This window comes from Hemitrygon akajei, chromosome 3 (assembly GCF_048418815.1).
Source record: "Hemitrygon akajei chromosome 3, sHemAka1.3, whole genome shotgun sequence".
Lineage (NCBI taxonomy): Eukaryota > Metazoa > Chordata > Chondrichthyes > Myliobatiformes > Dasyatidae > Hemitrygon > Hemitrygon akajei.
In genome coordinates this window covers 70,144,542-70,169,182 of record NC_133126.1, presented here as the reverse complement: position 1 = coordinate 70,169,182, position 24,641 = coordinate 70,144,542, and the positions used below count along the sequence as shown (strand labels likewise).

Here is a 24,641-nt window from a genome sequence, read left to right as displayed (position 1 = left end):
ATTTTTAAATTATGCTCATGTTTTCTGCAGCTTTGTCAGTTAGCAAAAATGATCCTATAAATCATGAGTTAATTAGTAGGTCAGCATGCATTTACCAGCCACTGGCAATTTTAGATCTAATTTATTATTTCACTTCTCAATGTGAATGCAGCTCTATATATCATATTTTAAGGAAAATATGGTCAGGATTAACATATCCAGCCACACTTCTGGAGTTAGGTCATTTTTAGGGGGGGAAAACTGTATTTTCTCCCCTAATAGTTACATATCACTTTGGCACTCAGCCACTGTTCAGAATTAACTGAGAGGATTATGCTGGATTTTGTTTCTTTTGGGATTTAGGACTGGCTTCAGCTTAGCCTCGGTTACATTGGTATTAAATGAAATGCATTTCTGTGCAAGAGTTCATCCTTTAGCTGTTGTGACTTTGGAGTGACTTCCAAGTCAATCAAATCAAATTCTTGTCCTGAGATTAATGGCTATTTCAAATTTCCTTTGATGAAAACTAAAACTATTAGAGCAAGAATATTAGACCATTGCCAAAATAATTACATAAAATATTACAAAAAACGTGTGTTGTTTACTGTACTTATCTGCTTATTATGCAATCTTATTGAATATCTTTAAGCTCAAGACAACGAAGGTAGTTTCAGCTTGTTCTTTAAATTCCTTTACTTTTGGAGTAGTTGGTGCAAGAGGTGTGTAGTTGAGGAAGCAAGGATTTATCACCTATCTATGCTTGCCCTGAAGTTGGTGGTCATCCGTTTTCTGAACCACTGCACTCTTTATTGTGCAGGTAATCTACATCCACAGTGTCCCAGCAGTGATTAAAGATGATGTTTCCAAGTCAGAAAATCATCGTTGATGTTGTGTCTTATCAAATTAACATACATCTGATTTTATGTCTTTAGTTACGATCCAAATGGCAAAATCTGGAACCAGATGATCACAGTTTTGATTCCACATCGGAGCATCATCTGTCTTTAAAACCATTGAAGAAATATCAGAGATCAGCATTTCTGGACTCCGAGAGTGCCGTTAATTGTTTGAGAACCAACAACATTCCAAGGTAACATTTAGCTTGAGGTGTTCTACATTCATGGCGGCTAAATACTTTATACTGCAATGTATGTTAATACCTTCATCTCATTTCAACATAGTATTTGGTAAAACCGACAAGAATGGGAATTAGTTATAAATTGGGTGCTTCCTATTTACCTTCCACGAATTTTTGCTGGTACTAAGAAACAATTAACTCCAAACAGCTGCCTTAACACTCAAGGACAGCCACATGAGTTGAGACTTGGAATGAGAGCAGAAGAGCTTAAAAGAGGTAGGTCTTGGGCTTGTTTGTGAGTTTCACTTTACAGGAATTTAAAAGTTAGCTAATTGTTATTTCAGAAGTGATTGGGTTATGAAGTAATTATCTGCAGCCAATAAAAACAAGGTTGGGTCAAGCAAAGCATCTACTTTGGGTGTGGCGGTGAGCTAGTATAGGAGTAAGAAAGCTCTGGCTTAAGAGGCTTGGAGTCAGAAGGCTGAGAAAGTGGCTCAGGTGCTTGGAGTGAAAGCAGGGTCTTTAACAAAAAAAGACAAGTTTCATTGATTGGTTATCGGATGGCATTTTCTCTAATAAAAGCATACCGTAGTTAAGTGAAACAATACAAGCAGAATCTCGGCCCAGAATGTCAACTATGTTCTTTTCCATAGATGCTGCTGGACTGCTGAGTTCCTTCGGCATTTTGTATGGGTTGCTTGGATTTCCAGCATCTGCAGATATGGTTGTGATATGGTTAAGTGGAGTAGCCTTTTGGAGCAGAAATTGAGGCTAGGAAGTTGAGGCTTTGGTGAAGGGGCACAGATAAGAGGTACAGGTTTATTTTGCTGCCCATCTTTAGTGCTTGAATTAGTGTGCACAAGACAGCATTTAGGGCAGTGAAAAGCTGCTCTTACAAGATGTGGGGCAGGGAACCTCATGGTCTCCCTGATGTCAACGCCTGTAGGAAGTCCAGCCAGGTGCAGCTTCTGACAGACGAGGATTTCAATGTACTCAGGATAGTCTGGGAAGCTGAGAAACCCATAACTGAGACAAATGCACAAGCCTTGATCAGTAAATTTGGAGGTGACACAAATAGTGAAGAAGCTTGTTGTAGATTTCAAGGAGATCTTGATCAGGTAGGGAAGAAGTCTGAGGAGAGGCAAATGAATTTCAATATAGATAGCTGATGGAAACATAATGTATCTGAAACCAAAATAAAGATTGCACATTAGCATAGTCCTTTCAGACTGGCACTGGTGTTCAAACCCCGCAAGTAAAAGGAGGTAAAATGTATTTATTCACTAATTGTGTTGTGCGTGACGTAAAATGTGTATGATGGACTTCTTTTTAAACAGGATGCTTGAAGATATAGGTTAATTTAGAAATCCAAGAGCATTATTGACATTGTTGTTAAAGCAGGTCTCATCCGTGATTGATTTAAGACACTCTTATTACAGACTTGAAGGGGTTTTAAAACAGGAGATTATTGCTGGTGTTATTAGCAGATGACTGCTTAAAGCACACCACATGAGCAAGAGACCCTGGTTTATTTTAAATGGATTAATGCAGCTGTTAAAACTGAGTGTTCATCCATTAACATAGTCAACAGTAATTTCTAGGCTTTAATCTGTGTTTAGCCTTCACTGCTCCTAATGCGGGGTTCTGGTGCTGGTCCCAAGTGCTGCCATAAACCTGAAGTCTTAATGAATATAAAATTCACTAATGCAATGAAAGGAAAAAAAATCCATCTTTTCTAATATCATTTCCATGATATCTCCAAGAGCAGCTGGTTTACAAATAGAAGGCTTAGCAGCTCAAGTAATTTTTTATGAATAGAAGTATAACATACAATGTTATAGAAAATAACAAACGACAGGACAAAATTCTTATTCTCATCTCTCATACTCATTTCTGGAGAAACTGACAACTGCTGAAACTCAGAAGTTCTCATTGCAGGCTGATCAGTGTCCAACTAAACTCTCAGGTTATAGACTGTAATGGGGGAAAAAAAGCAACTACAAAAAAATCTTCCCAAACAGTCTCAGCATCACACTTTGAGAATGTTTATAATTATTCTACTACTAGGGAAAATGGATAAAATTCTAAATCAGTCAGTAGTTTGAAACTGCACATAGATCTACAGAAGCACACAAAGCATTCTATGTTGTCATTATTACATTTGACCCAGTTTGATGCTGTCAAGAGTCACATCCTAAGTAAAACAAGAAGAATTCACATCACTAGGGATATCAAATGAGAGGGTACATAGACAGAAGTGAACTTAATATTTTGTTAATTAAGCTGTGGTTATTTGAAATTAAATTAAATTAATTTATTTTTGGTCAGTACGAACATAACAAAAAGCATTATTTACAATGATGATTTCATAGGACAAAGTTACAACAAAAAACAGATATTTCAGATGGAGCCTCAGGCAGTGCACAAGGTCGTAAGTCATTCTTCATAATGCTGGGGAAGCTAATCAGCCTGTCTTGGATTAATAACATGGCAAACAACACAGAAGTTCTAGAATGGGAATTTGACAAAGGTCGCTAGGAGCTTGTTTGAAATATATCATTGGAAATTGATCATTTAGACAGTGGTCCTATGGGATTATCTGTACCGCAGATGTTACAAACATTTAGAAGATAGTTGGCTAAATATTTGGAAAGCAATTCAAAAGGATCAAAGGAGAGACAAGAAATAGATTTGAAAAGTAAAATTTTATTGATGCCTGAGATGTGAAATAAAACCACAATTATTGAAGATACTCAGTTGGGCAGGCATCTTCTTTGGAGCGAGTTTATAGACTGAGGACAGGGCTCCAGAACAGAATCCATTATGGCTTATCCCTGATTGTAATTTCTGATAGCACTTTCACACCTCCAGTTGCAAAATGGTCTGGCTTGATATGCATTTTGCTGTTACAATATAAATACAATATGAAGTTGTCATCATGTTTTATCTGATAGCAGCATGAAGCTTTATTGTTGGCTTGGGAATAGCATTGGAATACAGTGTTGTAAATGATTAAGATGTTTTAATATTTTCCCACAGAGCCCCTGGGGTTGTCAGTTCTCGGCAAAGGAGCTTACCCCTTGATAAAGCACATGGACAATCAATTTTGAACAGCACTACAAACAATGGTACTTCCATATAAATGTTACTCTTAATAATATAAGTTTTCATTTCTACAAATAATGCCTTAATCCTCTTCATATATATTCCTGCTATATTCATGTTTCAATAATGTTTGTTGGCTATTGGACCAATGGTAAAGGGAAAATAACTCACACGTGCTGATTAGGATTAAACATGTTGTACGATATTCAGACAAAACACATCAATTAGCTGTTGTTCTCCTGTGCAAGAATAGTGAGGTTTTCCTGATCTCCTTGGTTACAGGTCCCCTCTATACTTGTTCATTAATTTTGACGTTGACGCTGGTTTGAAAGATGGATTTTATTTTCATATCTGATTTAACATAAAACGCAGAACATAAAAAGCAGAAACTTTTTAACATTGGAGATGATCCTTAATGTGAAGATTAATTGGATTAACCTATTTAGATTTCCAGAAAAAAATACATATTTAGTGTGGGTTTATCTTTAAAATATTATTTGAATTATTATACAAGTACTTGGTCACATTAGTTTGGAATAGTTTCATCAACTTGTAGCAAACTTGGGTGAAAGTGAGTACAGAATAATAATTAACATAGTGATTTGGAATTAAAAGCAGTGTAATTTTCCCCATTTCCACCTCATTGCAGACCTTTACTTTGTTTTTTTAAAAAAAATTTTTATTAGTTTTTCAAAACATTTTACAAAATTGAAAACCCCAAATCCCAATGAGGAGCATTAATACAGAGCAAGGTTAAGCATACAATAACAATATGCTACAGAGGAAGAGAATTTAACAAAAAAGCACCTAAATTAAAGACAAGTGAGCTTAGTGTCCTCCCCAAACCCCACAACACAAGAAAAAAAAAACAACAATTCCAGACCAACCACCACACAATATAGAGAGTATAAGTCCGGACAGTCAAACCCAGACTGTGAATACACTTAGCAACAGAGGATAATAATGCCTACTACCAGAAAAAAAAGGGAGCTGAAAGCAAGGGACTGAAAAGAAAAAAAAACCCTAGTCAAGAGGAAGGTTATGAAAGTACTCGATAAAAGGCCCCCAGATCTTATGGAACTTTAAATCCGAATTGAGAACTGAATAATGAATTTTTTCGAGGTCCAAGCAGGCCATAATGTCGTTAAGCCATTGCGCATGAGTGGGCGGGGCAACATCTCTCCATCTAAGGAGGATTACTTTGTTTTGACTAGAGTGGGATTGATTGTGGCATTGCATAGACTCCACGTTGACACATTCATTTAATGAGTCATTTGGCTAACATCAGTTTGTATTGGGGAAACATGAAATAGATGTAGTTCTGCTCAATTTTTCAGTGACATTTACTCCAGCCAACATAACTCTCCAGGTCACTGAGTCAGGCAAGCCTCCAAACCCAATGACAAGGTTGTGATCCTCTTGGAGGGTATGTCATTCAGTAAGGTGTTAAATATGTTTATCAAGATGTAATGAGACAGTTACTTCAAAGAGATGTTGTAAACTGGATGAATTGTCTAGCGATGTCCTGTACTGATTGGCCCTGTGCTTCTAATTGATGTCAACTGCCAATATTATGAGCAAACACGAGGAAATCTGTAGATGTTGGAAGTGCAAGCAACACACACAAAATGCTGGTGGAACACAGCAGGCCAGGCAGCATCTATAAGGAGTGTTCCACCAGCATTTTGTGTGTGTTGCCAATATTATGGTACTTTTTAATCATCTCTTTTAGCTTTTCAGCTGAAAGATGAAGCCTCTAATTTTGCTGCACTCACTCAAAATAACATTCTCATGTCTATCTAGGATGAGATTGTAACCAAAACATTTCTGTTTAAGAAGCAAGGATGCTTTCTTAATCCAAATTGAAATTGCTTAGAAATTCTATGGCAAGCTTGGTGATTGAAGTTTGTTCAGGCAGCTGAATGACAAGTAATTGTTACCTTGGTAAAGAAGACAGACTATGTAGAATGAATGACAGCCTTTTGGTTAACTCTGCTTCCAACATGCAACGAGCCTGGATGATTATTATAAACAACCCTGTACATGTAACATTTGTTAAATCCAGCCATTACAGGATATATACGTCTGCATAAATTAAATTTGTAATCATTTCATTTTTCTAATTTAGAATTCCAGCCGAACCACAGAGATATTTTCAGCAGAAATGTCTGGGAAAATCCAGCAAACGAGCACTATTTAACATATAATGCAAATCAAGATTTTGCAACAGGAAAACCTGTAAATTCAGAAATTGCAAATAAACTCACTGCAGCCCACTGGCCGACTGACCCTGTTATTGGCCCACAGTCTGACATAAGGATTGGTTTCTCAACTCGCTCTGCAGCTTCAGAGGGTCATTCAGCATTGCCAGATAAAATCAATTCTCTTCATTACTCTGCCAACCAAAGAGTGTCACATCTGGCAAAATGTTGTGAAGTTAATCGTGACCAAGAGCCTAAAGGAAAGGTGCGTTTTGAAAAAATGCCATTGAATGAACTGTTACTTCAAGAAAATCCACAACATGACCCCGTTCCATTTCCTGTCTTTCCGGTGAAAATCCCAGTTATAAATCAGACCTGCAAACAGCAAAAAGATCCAGCTGCATCTGGTCTACAGTCCACTGTCAAAATCGATCGTTTGGAGAAAAGGCCAAGCCAATCAGATCCTTCTCTTGTACTGTGTTCACCACGAAAACTAAAAACAACATCTCTTAGCCATCACGAATTAATGAATTCAGAGACGGGTGCAGCCGATGATGATATTCGAAGCCAAAGTGACAATAGTACAGAAGAGAGCAAGGCAAAAATTCAGTTCAAGTCAATGTCCTTAACCAAACTCAATGATGATGGTATAGAATTTTACTTTTACATTTGTAAGCAAGACCATGAATGCCCAGTCACCTTTCACTTGGATTCAACGCCATACTTTTGCTTTCACTTCTCTTCTCAGACTCTTATGCTCTTAACATGAAGTTCAAATGTATGGTCGGGGAATAGCATCTCACCTTACAATCAGGTGATCATGTTCTCCTAGCATCAGTAGCGAGGTCAGCAGTTTCACATCAACTACATTTCTGTTTTCCTTACTTGTATCCCCTTCATGTACATTCGATTCTGGTTGATTAGAACACATCAGGACCAGTACATTTGGCCTAATTAAATGGTTGCCCCAGTTAGCCAAAATACCATGGAAATAGTTCTAAAAAAATATAAGAGAGAGAAACTACTGTCTGACTGAGTAACAAACTGTGTTTCAATGAATTACATAGCAAGTTAGAATACTACAAATGCTATTGCAGTACGATGAAATAATGTATTAGTTCCTAATAGTTATCGATGTTCTTTTGATTGACTGTAAATGACCAAAATCAGTGCAGACTGCTAGTGTAGTTAATGGACTGCCTTCATACAGTGCTTTTATTGAACACATTCTCCAAATCTTCATTTTCATTGTAACATTCAAAATTGATAGTTGATACTTTAAAATTGTCATAGTTTCTAACCTTTTGAAGTAGTGATATTGATTCATTTTCACTTCCAGCCATTTCTGGAATCTCCAAGCCTGAATTTTTGAAACTTGAGTGAACAAAACAGTTCTGAATTGTCTTACTGCTTATTTCTCATCAACTATCTGTGATTAAAAAAAATTCACTGCTTTTTGAAGGCAAACACATGCAACTGATGCTATTTTAAAAACTTGTCACACTCAGCATGGTGTAGTGTCTTAACAGTCACACAAGTACACCGTAACAGACACTAGTTAGAAACTGGTAGTCTTCTCTCCCAATTAAGTGGCATAGCGTCCCAATTAAAAAAGGGAATTGTGGCTATTTTCTCAATTAGATTTTGTTCTTTGAGTTGTCCCAAATAAGCAGCTAACCCGATTAACTGATGTACTAATTAATCAGAATCCATTGTATTTCATTAGTTTCTTTACATCACACTGTCTTGCAGTATTTAACCTTTCATTTGTTCCACGCTACATAACACCCCCTTTACTCTCTTCTCAAAATTTGATTTTTTTTAAAAGTTCTGATATAAGGTTTACTTTGTGCTTTTCTTCTTGCATGTTGCCTCATTTGCTCTTTATTTGTTACATTTTCCAAAGATGGTTTTGCAGTAATTTCAAAAGCTCTTTCTGTGATAACAGGTAAATGTGTTTCCACCCACCAGGAGGTGCATTTACCGGTAATTAGAAAGCCTCTCTAGCTGTTGGGGAAAGGAAGTGGTGTTTGGTAGTGAATTTGAGATGGATGGAAATGTTTTGGCAGTTTGTTTTGAATGATTGAGACAGAAAGACCTGGGTAAGTCAGGCTCTGTCAAGTTTTGTGGATGGGATTTGTTTGGGTTTACCACCATCCTTTTCCCCTAACCCATACAGGAATTGTATTGCAGAAGGCCCATCAATGCACAGGTCCTCACTGCAAAGGATCCCATAGAAGAGAGGCAAGTTTAAACATTATCCAGAACTCCGTAGTGAACATGGATGATCCAATACTGCCATAGAACTGTCTGTGGGTTTGTGTATCTCTTAAATGTGGGAGAAGCATTTTGCCTTACCTATCAATATACTCATTTTATCAACAGTCAATAATCAGAAATCTGCCTCTTGTATAGCAAGCAGGTACAGGTTGGAAAACAATTTTAAGCAATACTTATAAATATGATAGAAAACAGAATCATAGAAACATGCAGCATGGAAAGGAGTCCCTGCTGTTTATCTCATCCACGATAAAACATAGCAGCAGATTTAGGCCATTCAGCTTATTGAGTCTGTTCTACCATGAGATCATAGCTGATTTATTTCCCCTCTCATAACCATTCTCCTGTCTTCTCTCCATAACCTTTGACTCTCTTACTAATTGAGAGCCTATCAACCTCTGCTTTAAATGTACCCAATGACTTAGCCTCCTCAACTGTCTGTGACAATGAATTGCACAGATTAAACCCCCACCTGATAAAAGAAATTCCTTCTCATCTCTGTTCTAAAGCAATGTCCTTGTATTCTGAGGTTGTGCCCTCTGGTCCTTGACTCTCCCACTATTGGAAATCATTCTCTCTATGACCATTCTATCTAGGCATTTCAATATTTGGTAGGTTTCATTGAGATCCCCCTTTATTCTTCTAAACTCCAGCAATTACAGGCCCGGAGCATCGAACACTCCTCGTATGTTAACTCTTTCATTCCCAGGATCATTCTGATAAACCTGTGGACCCTCTCTGATGTCAGGACATGCTTTCTTAGATATTGGCCCAAAATTGTTCACAATACTCCAAATATGGTCTGATTAATGCCGTATAAAGTCTCAACATTACATCCTTGCCTTTACATTCTAGTTCTCACAAAATGATTGTTAGCTCAGCTTTTGCCTTCATTACTGCTGGTTCAATCTGCAAGTTCACCTTTTTCAGGGGTTCCCACGTTATTTATGCTGTGGACTTCTACCATTAACCAAGGGGTCCATAGACTCCAGGTTGGGAACACCTTCTTTAGGGAATCCTGCACGAAGACTCTAAGTCCCTTTGTATCTGTTTTCTGAATTCATTCCGTTTAGAGAATAGTCTGCATCTTTCTACCTTCTACCAACATGCATAACCATACACATCCCTACCTTGTATTCCATCTACCATTTCATTGTCAATTCTCCCAGTCTATGTCTCTGCTTTCTTAGCATTGCCTGTTCCTCTATCTAAGGTTTTATTGTTTGCAGGCCTGGCCTCAAAGCTGTCAATCTTGTAATCCAGATCATTAATATAGAGCATGAGAAGTATCAGACCCAACCCTGAGCCTTGTTACTGGCAGCCAACCAGAAAAGCTCCCTTTATTCCCGCTCTTGGTGGACTGGTAGAAGGTAATCTTCTGTCCGTGCTTGTATCTTTCTTGTAATTCCATGGGCTCTTGCCTTGTTTACCAGCCTCACGTGCAGCACCTTGTCAAAGGCCTTCTGATTAAATCATTCACTGATTCTCCTTTGACTACCTTGTCTGTTACTTAAAGAATTTCAACAGATTAATCAGGCAAGATTTCCCTTAAAAGAAACCATGCTGACTTAGGCCCTTTTTATTATGTGCTTTGTGTACCCCAAAACCTCATCATTGGGGAAGTCCAGAACGAGGGGTCACAGTTTAAGGATAAAGGGGAAGCCTTTTAGGACCGAGATGAGGAAAAACTTCTTCGCACAGAGAGTGGTGAATCTGTGGAATTCTCTGCCACAAGAAACAGTTGAGGCCAGTTCATTGGCTATATTTAAGAGGAAGTTAGATATGGCCCTTGTGGCTAAAGGGATCGGGAGTATGGAGAGAAAGCAGGTACAGGGTTCTGAGTTGGACGATCAGCCATGATCATACTGAATGGCGGTGCAGGCTCGAAGGGCCAAATGGCCTACTCCTGCACCTATTTTCTATGTTTCTATAATAGGCTTTAACATCTTGACAAGCACTGATGTCGGGCTAACTGGCCTTTAATTTCCCATCTTCTGCTTGCCTCCTTTTGTCAAGAGTTGAGTGACATTTGTGGTTTTTCCCATCCTCTGAAGCCATTCCAGAATTTAGTGATTCTTGAAAGACATATCTGCCTTAAGTGCATTTGCCTGCATTAGGACTGTATCCCTCCACTCCTATTCTAAGTACCTGCTCAAATGCCTTTGAAGTTTTGCAAGAGCATTTGCCTCCACTACCTTCTTTGGGAATTTAAGACACGGGATTCTGCGGATGCTAGAAATCTTGAGTAACACACAAAATGCTGGAGGAAGTCAGCAAGGCAGGCAGCATCAAAGGAGGAAAATGAATAGTCAATGTTTTAGGCTGAGACCCTTCAACAAGATTGGCAAGGAAGGGGCTAGAAGCCAGAATAAGAAACGGGGAGAAGGAAGTGTACAAGCTTGTAGATGATGAGTGTGGGCAAGGTGGGTGGAACATAAGACATAGGAGTAGAATTAGGCCATTTATCCCATCGAGTCTGCTCTATCATTCCATCACAGCTCATCCTGGATCCACTCAACCCCATACACCTGCCTTCTCGCCATATCCTTTGATGTCCTGACTGATCAGGAAACTATCAACTCCCTTCTTAAGTATACCCACAGACTTGGCCTCCACTGCAGTCTGTGGCAGAGCATTTCATAGATTTACTACTCTCTGGCTAAAAAAAAATTCCTCCTTACTTCTGTTCGAAAAGGTCACCCCTCAATTTTGAGCAATGCCCTCTAGTTCTGGATACCCCAACCATAGGAAATATTCTCTCCACATCCACCTTATCTAGTCCTTTCATTCTGTAGGTTTCAATGAGATCACCCCCGCCCCCCCCCCCATAATTTTCTCAATTCCAATTAGTACAGGTCCAATGGTCCAAACGCTTCTCCTACGTTAACCTCTTCATTCCCGGAAACATCTTCATGAACCTCCTCTGGACTCTCTCCAATGACAATACATCCTTCTGTGATAAGGTGCCCAAAACTGTTGACAATACTTGGTGCGGCTTGACTAGAGTCTTATGAAGCCCCCGCATTATCTCCTAGCTCTTATATTCTATTCCCCTTGAAATAAATGCCAACATTGCATTTGCTTTCTTTACACAGACACAACTTGTAAACTAACCTTCTGGAAGTTTTGCACGAGGACTCCTAAGTTCCTCTGCACCTCTGATATTTGAAACTTCTCTCCATTTAAATAATAGTCCGCACTATTGTTCCTTTTACCAAAACACTCATGGACCTCTGGTGCACTGTTAGAGTCTTCCACTGTGGAGACTGATGCAAAGTACCCATTAAGTTCAACTGCCAATTCTTTGTCCCCCATTACTACCTCACCAGCATCGTTTTCCAGTGGTCCAGTATCAACCCTTGCCTCCCTTTTACTCTCTTATACTCTTTGGAGTTGGGAAGATGAAAGGGAATTGTGTGGAATAAAGGGAAGAAGGTGGAGGAGCAGAGGAAGGTGATGGGCAGGTCATGAGGATGGGGGAGGGGAAGAGAAGTATTGCAAGACCCACCAGAATGGGGGAAAACAAAAGTGGAGGGAATTTCAGGTTGTAATTCAGTTTCAATGTTCAGATGCTGAATGAACCATTTGATCCTCACCCTTTAGTAATTTTGTTGGCTCAGATGGACTTCTGTAAGTTTACTCCATGATTTTGTTAGAATCTTATCAATAAAAATCAATAAGATAAATTGGGTGAAAGTCAATAAAAAAAGATGGTGACAGAATTTTCAAGTAAAATGCTGAGCAATATTAACAAATAAAACCATACATAGTGTAAGCACTGCTGATGTAGAGTATGTAGAGCCAATTTTGGCTTGAAACAGTTGCTAGTAAAATTCCCTTTTACTGAGTCTTAGTAAGACGATTGAAATTCCGAGGAACATGCAATAAATTACAATATCCTATGTGACACCTGCATAAACGAGCATTTTTGTACACAAAAGAGCCACTGATTCTTGCACAGGCACCAAGGCTCCACTGCTCCAAGGCAACATTCTCCCTTCCACCTCCAGTGCAGTAGATGGTGAGGAGGTCCACCCTCCCCTGAGTTATGCCATGTTTATTTGCCCATTCTGTATCTGCTACCAGGCTGATGTCACAATGTGTTTTAACAACTGCTGGCAGGAGGGAAGTCGTGGAACCCTGCTCCAGCTGATATCAGGCAGTATTGAGAAATCTGTATGCCTGTTCTTCAGTGTTCTCCCGCTGACTTCTCACAATCATTTTTTTCCATTTAAGATCCAGAAACTGGACTGACAAATCAGTGTTTAAACATATTTTTGATCAGGCAAATTTGTTTTGAATTTCTTTGAGTGTTTGTTCTTGAACTTCCAGTCATTTAAACATGTGAAAATTTTTTGATGCCTTGGCAGTGCAGTTCTAAGTAGATTAAATCGTGGGGTTAAACAAACTTGAGGTGATTGTCACAAACAAGAGAAAATCTGCCGATGCTGGAAATCCGAGCAGCACACACAAAATGCTGGAGGCACTCAGCAGGCCAGGCAGCATCTATGGAAAAAGTGCAGTCGACATTTCGGGCTGATTCCCTTCAGCAGGACTAGAGAAAAAAAGATGAGTAGATTTAAAAGGTGGGGGAGGGGAGAGAGGAACACAAAGTGAAACTGGGAGGCGGAGGGCCGAAGTAAATAGCTGGGAAGAGATACAGGGCTGGAGGAGGGGGAATTTGATAGGTGATGATAGAGGCTATGGAAAAAGGGAGAGAAGCACCAGAGGGAGGCAATGGGCAGGCAAGGACATTAGGTGAGAGAGGGAAAAGGGGATGGAGACTGGTGAAGGAGAAAGGGGGGGGGGGCAATACCAGGGTTGAGGAATCGGTGTTCATGCCATTAAGTTGAAGGCTACGCAGATGGAATGTATGGTGTTGCTTCTCCAGTCTGAGTGTGGCCTCAACGTGTTTTCAGTTGTCTGTGATAGAGCCACAATACAAAGCAACACCTACAATGGAATAGCCATTCCATAATGATCCATTGTAATGCCACCTCGCAGTTTTGCCTCCAAGATCACCATGATTAAGGGTGAGCTAGCATAAGCCGATTTATAGTGGGTACAAGGATGACAATGCAGCTTATCAATGGGTAAATTGCAATATGACAGTGATATTAATAACAAAAGACTAATTGGGGAAATATGAAAAAGTATAAACTTTTGCACATAATATGGTAATTTACCTTACTTTATTCGTATTATTTTTGCTTTAATGAAGGCGCACAAGAATTTGATTCTTCCTATCTAAACTCACTGGCTCAAGCGTCAAACAGTGACTTGGTATCCTCTGGATCCACAACCATGTCACAAATGGAAGATATCAGACAACTTCTGCAATCCCTGGAAGCATATTACCAGAAACTTGTTGCACTTCTTTCGAGGGATAGCAGGACACCACCGACACATCGAAGGCTAAAGCAGAAAGGACTGAGCACAGTGAAAAATAGCAAACTGTGGGCACAGCTGAAATCACAGCAGCAGAAAGATACTTGGTATTTATCCAAAGAAAGAACCAATGGGTTAAATTCCAAAAGTAATGCTGTGAAATATGTTAATTTAAGTGTGATATGACTACAATGCAAACCTTAAATAATTTCCCAATTAGCAAAGTGAAGATAATTGACAGTGAAGACACCAATTTATGGCAATGTACCCATAGGAAATGCAAACAATACAGTCACAAAATGCTATTAATTTATGATGTGTTTCCAAACTTCCAAGTACCTGAGAGAATTTACAATGGCATTCTGCACTACCAATTTCTCTGTAACCTTGTTTCAAGTATCTTTTTCATGAACTGGTTTGCATTATGTGCAGGGGATTGAAAGTCAGAGCTTACAGTGACACTACAGGGCAATACAAAGAGATAACTACTTTATCAGGTGGCATGGCAAGTTCTGGATTTGTAACATGACCTGTCTTGCCCCACCTCAGTCCCACTTCCCGGCCATCTCCCCGTAACCTTTAACATTGTGTCCAATCAAGAACCTATCCATCTCTGCCTTAAAATATACCCAACAACCCAGCCTCCACAGCTGCATGTGGTAACAAAGCCAACAAATTCATTACACTCTGGCTAAAGAAATTTCTCCGCATCTGTGTTTTGAATGGACACTCCTCTATCCTGAGGCTGTGTCCTCTTGTCCTAGTCTCCCACACTATGGGAAACATCCTTTCCACATCCACTATTTCAAAATACGAAAGGTTTCAATGAGGACCCCCTCAGCCTTCTGAATTCCAGTGAGTACAGACCCAGAGCCACCAAACGTTCCTCATATGTAACCCTTTCATTCCTGGAATCATCCTTGTGAACCTCCTCTGAACCCGCTCCAATGCCAGCACATCTTTTCATAGATGAGGAGCCCAAAACTGTTCACAATACTCAAGGTGAGGCCTCACCAGTGCCTTATAAAGCCTCAGCATCACATCCTTGCTCTTGTATTCTAGACATTTTGAAATGAATGCAAACATTGCATTTGCCTTCCTTCAACCTGCAAGTTAACCTTTAGTGTGTTCTACACAAGGACTTCCCAGTCCCTTTGCATCTCAGATTTTGGATTTTCTTCCCATTTAGAAAATAATCTGCACATTTATTTCTACTACCAAAGTGCATGACCATGTATTTTCCAACATTGTATTTCATTTGCCTCTTTCTTTTAACTTCCCATTCTCCTATTGTCTAAGTTCTTCTGCAGCCTACCTGTTTCCTGAACACCACCTGACCCTCCACCAGTCTTCATATCATCTGCAAACCTGGCAACAAAGCCATCTATTCCATCATCTAAACCATTGATATTCTGCATAAAAAGAAGTGGTCCCAACACAAACCCATGTGGAACACCACTAGTCGCTGGCAGCCGAGCAGACAAGGATCCTTTTATTCCCACTCGCTATCTTCCACTAGACAGTCAATGCTCTAACCATGTTAGTAACCTTCCTGTAATAACATGGGCTCTTAACTTGGTAAGCAGCCTGATGTGTGGCACCTTGTCAAAGGCTTTCTGAAAATCCAAATATACAACATCCACTGCATCCCCATTGTTTATCCTACTTGTAATCTCCTCAAAGAATTCCAACAGATTCATCAGGCAAGATTTTCCCTTAAGGAAACCATGCTGACTTTGTCCTATCTTGTCCTGTTTCACTAAGTACACCATAACCTCATGCTTAACGATCGACTCCAGTAATTCAGTACTAGTAATCAGCATACTTCCTGCTTTTCATCCCATAATGTTAGTTTCACACAGTATCTGTTTTCACCTTCATTGCATGAAAGTCTCTGCTGCATTTCCATTTGAGTTTAACATTTATTTTTGCGATACAATTTACAATAGTGCGTATATACCCAGACTTGCTGTCAAATCAGGTCTTTGTGAGGCCTAGATCAAAATCATCTTCCACAGTGAAGATTAATGGGGCTTCTATTTCATTCTTAAAACTACTGTTTTTCTCATTTGGAACTCTTTCTGCGGTCTTCATTCCGTAATTCCATATAATGTACTTATTTAAGACATAGATAATTGGTGGTATCCTTGCATTTTGTGGGTTTCCCCAATGAATTTTTTTCCCTCTATCAGGTAGAGATTTGTTATGTTAAATCAATAATCTAGTTGTTTTTTTCTCTCATTCAGGATGACTTGCAGCGAGTTTCAGCTTTCATCAATTGAAATTTACTTGTGTTTGTTGATTCCTAGTACAGTGCAAAGAAAGTTTGCTCACCTGGAAGCCCACATACTGCTGCTGGTTCGAAATATAGCTCAATTGACTGAAGAGATTGGCTCCCAGAATGCCCTGATACAAAAAATACTTTCATTCCAACTTGAAATTAAAAAAGCACAGCAAGCTTGCAATGAAGAAGCAAGTATCTCATTTCTATAAAAATAGCTTTCATAACTTCTCTGCATTTTTAAATGCTATATTGTCGTATGATATTTAAAATAATATTTTCGGATGCAGGTGTTTCTCGTTGAGAGAGTAGTGTTGGGCATTTGGTAAAACCAAGTGTTTTCTAAAACTTCTGCATTGCAAATCTGTTACAGCATAGTAAATACTTGGGAGTACCATTAGATAAATAAGGAGTTGGAGTCATCTCTGGCCAGACAAAATAGACACAGGAGAGTTTCTTTCTGATAGCTTGCTCGTGGACGAGATAAGTCTAAGTAGCTTTCGATAAATCTGCTATTTCTTACTGGGACCATTTTAGTATTACTGGATTTTGAATATTCAGGTTCTAAGACTACAAGATGATGCTTTTGTTTTTGTTTGCAGTACTGTTGGGCAGAAACCACATAATAGGATGAATGTTCACCTGTCTTCCTGGGCACCACAGTGCATTATTGGTTCACTACTCTTAGTTTACACCCATTGGTTTATCGAACAGGTAACCAATGAATAAAAATCCAGATTTAGTTGCAAATTAATTTATGGAATTAAAACCTGTGGGAGTGTATTTTTCATGATGCCATTTATTTGTTAGTTTGGAACATTCAGTGGCAAATGATGCAGAGGCCGGAGTAAAGAGCTAAACTGCAGAGGAGGCAGGAAGATGAGACTTGCGATGTGGTTGCAGTAAAGTCCAATCGAAATTGGAGTTGTTACTACCAACTATGAGGAGAGAAGTGGACACTCTGCAGCTGAGTGGTGTTCATGGGATTAAATGTGGGAATTATGTAGGGAATACTGATAGATTTGAAAGTGTGTAGAAGCCGTTGTGACACACACAAAATGTTGGAGGAACTCCCCAGGCCAGGCAGCATCTATGGAAATAAAGTACAGTTGACATTTCAGGCCGAGAGAAACACCAGGCGATAAGTGAAACTTGGAGGGGGAGGGATGAAGTAAAGAGCTTAGGAAGTTGAATGATGAAAGAGACGTAAGGCCATGGAAGAAAGAGAAAAGGTGCTGGGGGGAGGGAGAGCACCAGAGGGAGGTGATGGGCAGGCAGGGAGATAACATGAGAGAAGGAAAATGTGTTGGGAAATGGTGGGGGTGGGGCAGTGGGGGCATTACTGGAAGTTTGAGAAATCAATGTTCATGCCATCAGGTTGGAGGCTACCCAGACGGAATACAAAGTGTTGTTCCTCCAACCTAAGCGTGCCTCACCCTGACAGTCAAGGAGGCTGTGGATGGACAAATCTGAATAGGAATAGGAAGTGGATCTAAAATGGGTGGCCACTGGGAGATCCTGCTTGTTCTGGTGAATGGAGTGTAGATGCTCTATGAGGCTACATCGGGAGCACTGAACACAGTAGATGACCTCAACAGACTCTCAGGTGAAGTGTCGCCTCACCTGGAAGGACTGTTTGGGGCCCTGAATGGTAGTGAAGGAGGAGGTGTAGCACTTGTTCCACTTACAAGGATAAGTGCCAGGAGGGGATCAGTGGGGAGGGAGGAATGGACAAGGGAGTCGCGTAGGGAGCGATCCCTGCAGAAAGCAGAAAGTTGGGGGGGTGGGGGGGAATGTGCTTTGTGGTGGGATCAGTTGGAGGTGGCGGAAGTTTCGGAAAATTATGTACTGGATGCGGAGGCTGGTGGGGTGGTAGGTGAGGACACGAAGAACCCTATCCCTGGTAGCGTGGCAGAAGGATGGGGTAAGAGCAGACATGCGTGAAATGGAAGAGTTGAGGGCAGGGTTGATGGTGGAGGAAGGGAAAACCCTTTGGAAAAGGAACACACCTCCTTTGTTCTAGATTGAAAAGCCTCATCCTGAGAGCAGATACAGCGGAGACGGAGGAACTGAGAAAGGGGATGGCAAGTAGCAGGGTGGAACGAGGTATAGTCCAGCTAGCTGTGAGAGTCTGTTGGTTTATAATAGACATCAATAGATGAGCTTTCTCCAGTGATAGGGACAGTGATCCTCCGTCTCCAGCACATAATTCTCTGAAACTTCCTTTCTGCTTTCTGCAGGGATAGCTCCCTACCCAACTCCCTTGTCCATTCATCCCTCCCCACTGATCTTCCTCCTGGCACTTATCCTTCTAAGCTGAACAAGTGCTACACCAACCCCTACACCACCTCCCTCAGTACCATTTAGGGCCCCAAACTGTCCTTCACCTGTGAGTCTGTTGGGGTCATTAACTGTGTTTGGTGTTCCCAGCGTGGCCTCTTGTATATCAGTGAGACCTGAGGTAGATTGGGAGACCGCTTCGCCGAGCATCTATGCTCCATCTGCCAGAACTAGCTGGATCTCCCAGTGGCCACTCATTTTAATTCCACTTCCCATTCCTATTCCAACATGTCCATCCATGGCCTCCTCGACTATCGGGATCAGGCCACGTTTAGGTTGAAGGAACATCACCCTCTATTCTGTTTGGGTAGCCTCAAACCTGCTGGCATGAATGTAGGTTTCTCAAACTTCCAGTAATGCCTCCACCCTGCACCATTTTCCACCCCCTTGTCCCTCTCTTATGTTATCTCTTCGCTCAATCCCCTTTTTCTTTCTTCCATGGCCTTCTGTCTCTTTCAACAATCAACTTCCTAGCTTCTGGCTTCTTCCCTCCCCCTCCAAGTTTCACCTATTGCCTGCTGTTTTTCTCTCCCCTTCCCCCACCTTTCAAATCCACTCCTCAGCATTTTTTCTCCAGTCCCACTGAAGGGTTTTGGCCGGAAACATCGACTGTGCTTTTTTCCATAGATGCTGCCTGGCCTGCTGAGTTCCTCCAGCATTTTGTGTGTGTTGCTTGGATTTCCAGCATCTGCAGATTTTCTCTTGTTTGTGAAGCCATTGTGAAGACTGGTTCTCAACTCTTTCTCAAAAATTAAGGGAACAAATGACAAAGTACCCAATTCTGAAGGAACACAGCAGGTCAGGCAAATCTATGGAGGGGTATAAACAGTCAATGTTACAGGCTGAAACACTTTATCAGGATTGGAAATGAAGGGGACAGAAGCCAGAATAAGTAGGTGGGCAGATGGGAACGAGTACCAGCTGGTAAGTGAAATCAAGTGAGGGGGAAGATGGAGGGGTGGGTAGGTGGCAAAGCTAAAAAACTGAAGAAGGAAGAATCTGATAGGAGAGGAGAGTGGACCGTAAGAGAAAGGGAAGGAAGAGAATTTTATGAATTTACAAGACTAGCTGTCATAGGTTTTGGTTCACATCCCATTGATAGTGTAGAATTTGAAATCAAGTATTAAGTAACATTAGGGTGAAAATTGCTAGCTTCCATCTGTCAGGGAATGAATCTGGCCAATGCATGATTCCAGACTGACAAATGTAGTTGAATCTTTGCTGTTTGATGAGTTCTAGATAATTAGGTATGTGCAGTAAATTCTGAGTTTGCCAGCAATTTTCACATCCTGGGGATTAAAATATTTTAAAAAAAATTGACTGACTGCCTTATCAATGAAACATACCATTCACAGTTCCACCTGTGAACAAAACAGTGCTGACCTGAGACGGGACACATCTGGAATGATGAATGAAGAATAGTTCATGAGATGCAGCCTGCAGTGAGTTCAATGTCAAGTGACCTGGCCTCAGACTGTGACTATTACAGATTAGTCCCGAGGATCACTCAGACTTGGGTTATTTTAGGCATAGTATGAAGTACCCTCTAGTTTTATTTTTGAGTGGTATGGTCTCAGGCCTGGCCTATTTCTGGTGTCGTTAGTGTCCTAAGCCATAGATCCATAATCAGTCTGGTCCCGGTGCTGCTCTGGAACACCGGGATCACTGATTTGCCAAAGCACCTGAACACAGAAGCTGAACCGCAAATGGCAGAGTACCCATTACAAACCTGCAAGTGCAGTTTGCAAATGTGTAATGTTGCAATCCACAGGCAATAAAAGACAACAACTAATTAATTGCTCACAGACCCACACTAGTGCATTATGAATTAATGTTGCTGCCTTATCAGTTATTCTGTCTGTTGCAAAGTAAGCTATTTTCTGAATGTTCCATCACACACAAACTGTTCAATATTCATAAAATCTGCTGAAAGCACTTTGGAATTTATCGCAATACAGTGTATCCTGAATTAAATACAATTTCAAAGTAACAGCAATAATTATCAAGATACACAAATAAGTCAGCAATAAAGACTTGTATTTATTTTGTCTTTAATGATATTGAATTCATATATGACACAAAGATTTATTTGGAATATTCTGTATGGTATTTCTGAAACAGTGTTTAGTAATTAAATAATATGGCTAGAACGATGTTATGTAATGAAGATAGTGTAAAATATTTAATATGTATTCCTGTTTGGCAGGTTGGGGACCCGAATGGATTATCTATGAAACAGGATTCACCCAGTGTTTCACAGAGTTCATTGTAAGTATCTGTATGAGCATAGATTTCTATAAATTAATGGATATAATTAGGAAACATAGGTACCTATGTTTTTATAGCGCCTTTCATGAGTTCTGGATGTTCCAAAAAACTTCACAACCTCTAAACTGCTTATTATTGTAACATACTGAAAATGACAAAAGTTAACAGCATCAGTTTGGGTTCAGACTTCTGTCAAAACGTTCCTGGTTGCTGCAGCTTGTATGTACTTTCTGTATATCTTTTAATATCAGTTTTCCTGTGTGTGTTTTGTTTTCTTGCAGAAATCATCAATAATAGTTGTTAGTTGATATTTTGTGCTTTTACTGAAATGATCTGACTGTGGCCTCAACCGGCTGCTCTGGGCTTCGTGTTTGAAGACACACATAAGTTAGAAATGTTATTTACTTCTATTGTTAGCACAATGTTTTTTTTTCTCTCTCTTCACATTGGATGTTTGTTCTTATTTTTTTATGGGTTCATTTGGGGTTCTTGTTCTGTGGTTGCAATCTCAAGGTTGTATACTGTATACATTGATAACAAATGTACTTTGAATAATGTCCAATTTGGTTTCAAAGCACACCTTTGGAACTATGGAATTGAGCTGCTTGTATCGTGCCTTCTAAAGTAAAGTTTTAAAAAGATCATCAGAGTACACACACATCACCACATACAACCCTGAGGTTCTTTTTCCTGAAGGGATTCTTAGCAAATCTATAGAACAGTAACTGTAAACAGGACCAATAAAAGAGCAAGAGCATAGATGATAACAAACTGTGCAAATGGTTGGCTGTTTGTCCATCGTCGTCAATGAAGACCTCAACGCCATTATGATGATGATGATGGTGTGGAGACTAGCGCTTGATTTGGATTTAAGTGAGGGAGTGTTGTGCAGCGCCAGCCTCAATCTCTCTTCCCAATTCCCATCTGGATCCAGTGGCAAGACAAGAGTCGAGGCAGCTGGGGATGGTTCTAGGCGCAGTGGATGACCAGGACATCATCTGTGTTTTGCCATGCTCTACGCATTCCATGATGCTTGCAGAGACCGCCTTCTTGACTGTTGGACCTTGCATTGGTCTTGTCCGCTCAATCCGCTGGAGTCTGTCTTCACATGCTGGGATATACTTATATTTCCATTTGCACAGGAGTGTATGGGGTGTCAGGTGAGGGTAGCAGACAGGTCGCACCGAGGGTTTGAGACCCGTCGGCTACCCTCACCTGGTTTAGCCGGCTTGTCGAAGCCGTTGCCCAGGTTGTGGCCGCTGTCGCGTGCAAACGGCTACAGGAAGCCACAGGTGAGAACTGAGTGGCAGGTGGGGACCAAAGGTGGACAAAGCGCCTGAAAAGGATGCGACAGGTTCCCCCACCAGAGGTGCTACCCCTCCCAGACACCCCATTCAGCCCTGTGCAAATGGAAATATAAGTAAATAGCAATAAATAACGAGCATGAAATAACAAGATAGAGTCCTTAAAGTGAGATTATTAGTTGTGGGATCATCAGAAGCAGAATGAGTGTAGTTATCCCCATTTGTTCTAGAGCCTGACGGTTGATGGGTAGTAACTGTTCTTGAACTTGGTGGTGCAAGTCCTGAGGCTCTTGTACCTTTTACCTGATGGCAGCAGCAAGAAAAAAAGTCTGGCCCGGGTGGTAACAATCTTTGAAGGATGCTGCTTTTCTATGGCAACGTTTCATGTAGGTGTGCTCAATGGTGTGGAGGTCTTCACTGTGATGTGTTGGGCTGAATCCACAATCTTCTGTAGAATTTTTTGTTCAAAGGCATTGGTATTTCCATACCAGGCCATGATGCAACCAGTCAATATACTCTCCACTACACATCTATAGAAATTTGTCGACGTTTTAGATGCCGTGCTGAGTCCCCGCCGATTCCAAAGGATGTGCTGCTGTGTTTTCTTGGCAATTACACTTGTGTGCTGGGTCCAGGACAGGTCTTCTGAAATGGTAACAGCCAGGAATTTAAAGTCACTAATCCTTTCCACTTCTGATCCTTCGAGGAGTACTGGCTCATGGACCCCTGGTTTCCCTGTCCTGAAGTCTACAATCAGCTCCTTTGTCTTGCTGACATTGAGTGAGAAGTTGTTATTATGACACCACTCAGCTAAATTTTCATTCTCCCTCCTGTATGCCGATTCAGCACCAACTTTGGTTTGGCCCAGAACAGCAGTGCTGTCGGTGACCTTGAATATGGTGTTGGAGCTGTACTTGGCCACTCAATCATAGGTGTAGAGCGACTGGAGCAGGGGGCTAAGCATATCCCTGTACTGATAGAGATTCATATGTCTACGCCTGTCAGATAATGCAACAAGCAACTTGGCTTACATGTTCCTAATGCCTGCTAGAAGTATGGAAAAGCAAATTGTGTTACTTACTAATCTGCACTCATGATTTGATGGTGATGCTATTTTGGCGGTTAGTTCCCCAGCTAGCCCTGCTTTTAATTTGTAATGCTGTTTTAAGGGACAAATAACCATTTTGAGGTTAGTTGTAGTTGTGACTGATTAAAACTGAGCTACACGGTAGCTATAACTGGGAAACGTAGAAGTATTTATTCACATAGCAAACTGCAGGAGAAAGTGAGTCCAGGAGAATCCAAGAGAATCTCACTCTCCCCGACACCATGTTTTATACTCATTCAGCGCAAAGGTAACAACAAACAATTAACTATAGTTTAAGTTGTTGTAATCACCTACTTAACTTTAACATTTTGAATATAGCCAAGTAAATTTACAGAATTACAAATTTGCATCCATAGCATATCAAAACTTCTTTGAATATTAAATACTAGTGTCTGTTCCAAAAGCCAAACACTTAAAACATCGTATTTTTTTACAGTATTGAAGGATGGCTCCATGAATATACAACTAACTAGAAGGTTAAATGAATAAATAGATCTCTCCTGAACTGTGTATTAAGTGAAAAGTATACACCTTTATTATCATCATCGTTATGTAGCGTGACGTATGATGTGGGTGATCATGGTCTTTAATCTGGGAAGTTCTAATAAGCTCTTGAAAACTTTTTCCTGTCCATCCCTTGATGTAACTCATGAATGTCATGTGCTGTTGACTGTGACCTTTTCTTCCATCAGTTTTACAGGTCACTGCAAGTGTTTGAGCTTCTCTTTCCTCACTACATTTCCCAGAAATTCCAGCTGCCAATTCCTGATTGATGATGCAACACACACAAAATGCTGGAGGAGCTCAGCAGGCCAGGCAGCATCTATAGAAAAGAGTACAGTCAAAGGGTTTTGGCCCGAAATGTTGACTGTACTCTTTTCCATAGATGCTGCCTGGTGTGCTGAGTTCCTCCAGCATTTGTGAGTTTTGCTTGGATTTCCAGCATCTGCAGATTTTCTCTTGTTTTGTATTCTGATTGATGATATCAGCTTTCTTTGTATTCCAGCTCTTAGCAACACTTCCTCATTTGTTACCTTGTCCTTTCATGATATTTTCATCATTCTTCTCACAAGCCACAAATCTGCAGCTTCGTATCTTCTCTCCTTCTGCTTTGATATTGTACAACATTCGCTTCCATACGTTAGTGTGGAATGAACATCACTCTACAACACCGAGTTTCGTACCCATAGAAATTATTATTCTTTAGTACCTTGCTCAAACACTCGAAGGTGCATTTAGCAATCCAAATCCTCCTCCTAATTTCACCATTAGCCCTACCATCAGATGTTATTGTGCTCCCTAAGTAATT

At 40.4% G+C, this 24,641-nt stretch overlaps 1 protein-coding gene across 1 annotated transcript in view; it reads left to right on the top strand.

Moving 5' to 3' along the window:
• Positions 1 to 24,641, top strand: part of LOC140725089 (uncharacterized) — a 133,672-nt gene that overhangs the window by 60,519 nt on the left and 48,512 nt on the right. Inside the window, exons 7-12 of the mRNA XM_073040091.1 lie at positions 912 to 1,069; positions 4,097 to 4,185; positions 6,291 to 7,010; positions 13,865 to 14,138; positions 16,341 to 16,503; positions 20,859 to 20,920. Of these exons, the coding sequence (XP_072896192.1) occupies positions 912 to 1,069; positions 4,097 to 4,185; positions 6,291 to 7,010; positions 13,865 to 14,138; positions 16,341 to 16,503; positions 20,859 to 20,920 (1,466 nt within the window). The remainder of the gene's footprint in view (positions 1 to 911; positions 1,070 to 4,096; positions 4,186 to 6,290; positions 7,011 to 13,864; positions 14,139 to 16,340; positions 16,504 to 20,858; positions 20,921 to 24,641) is intronic.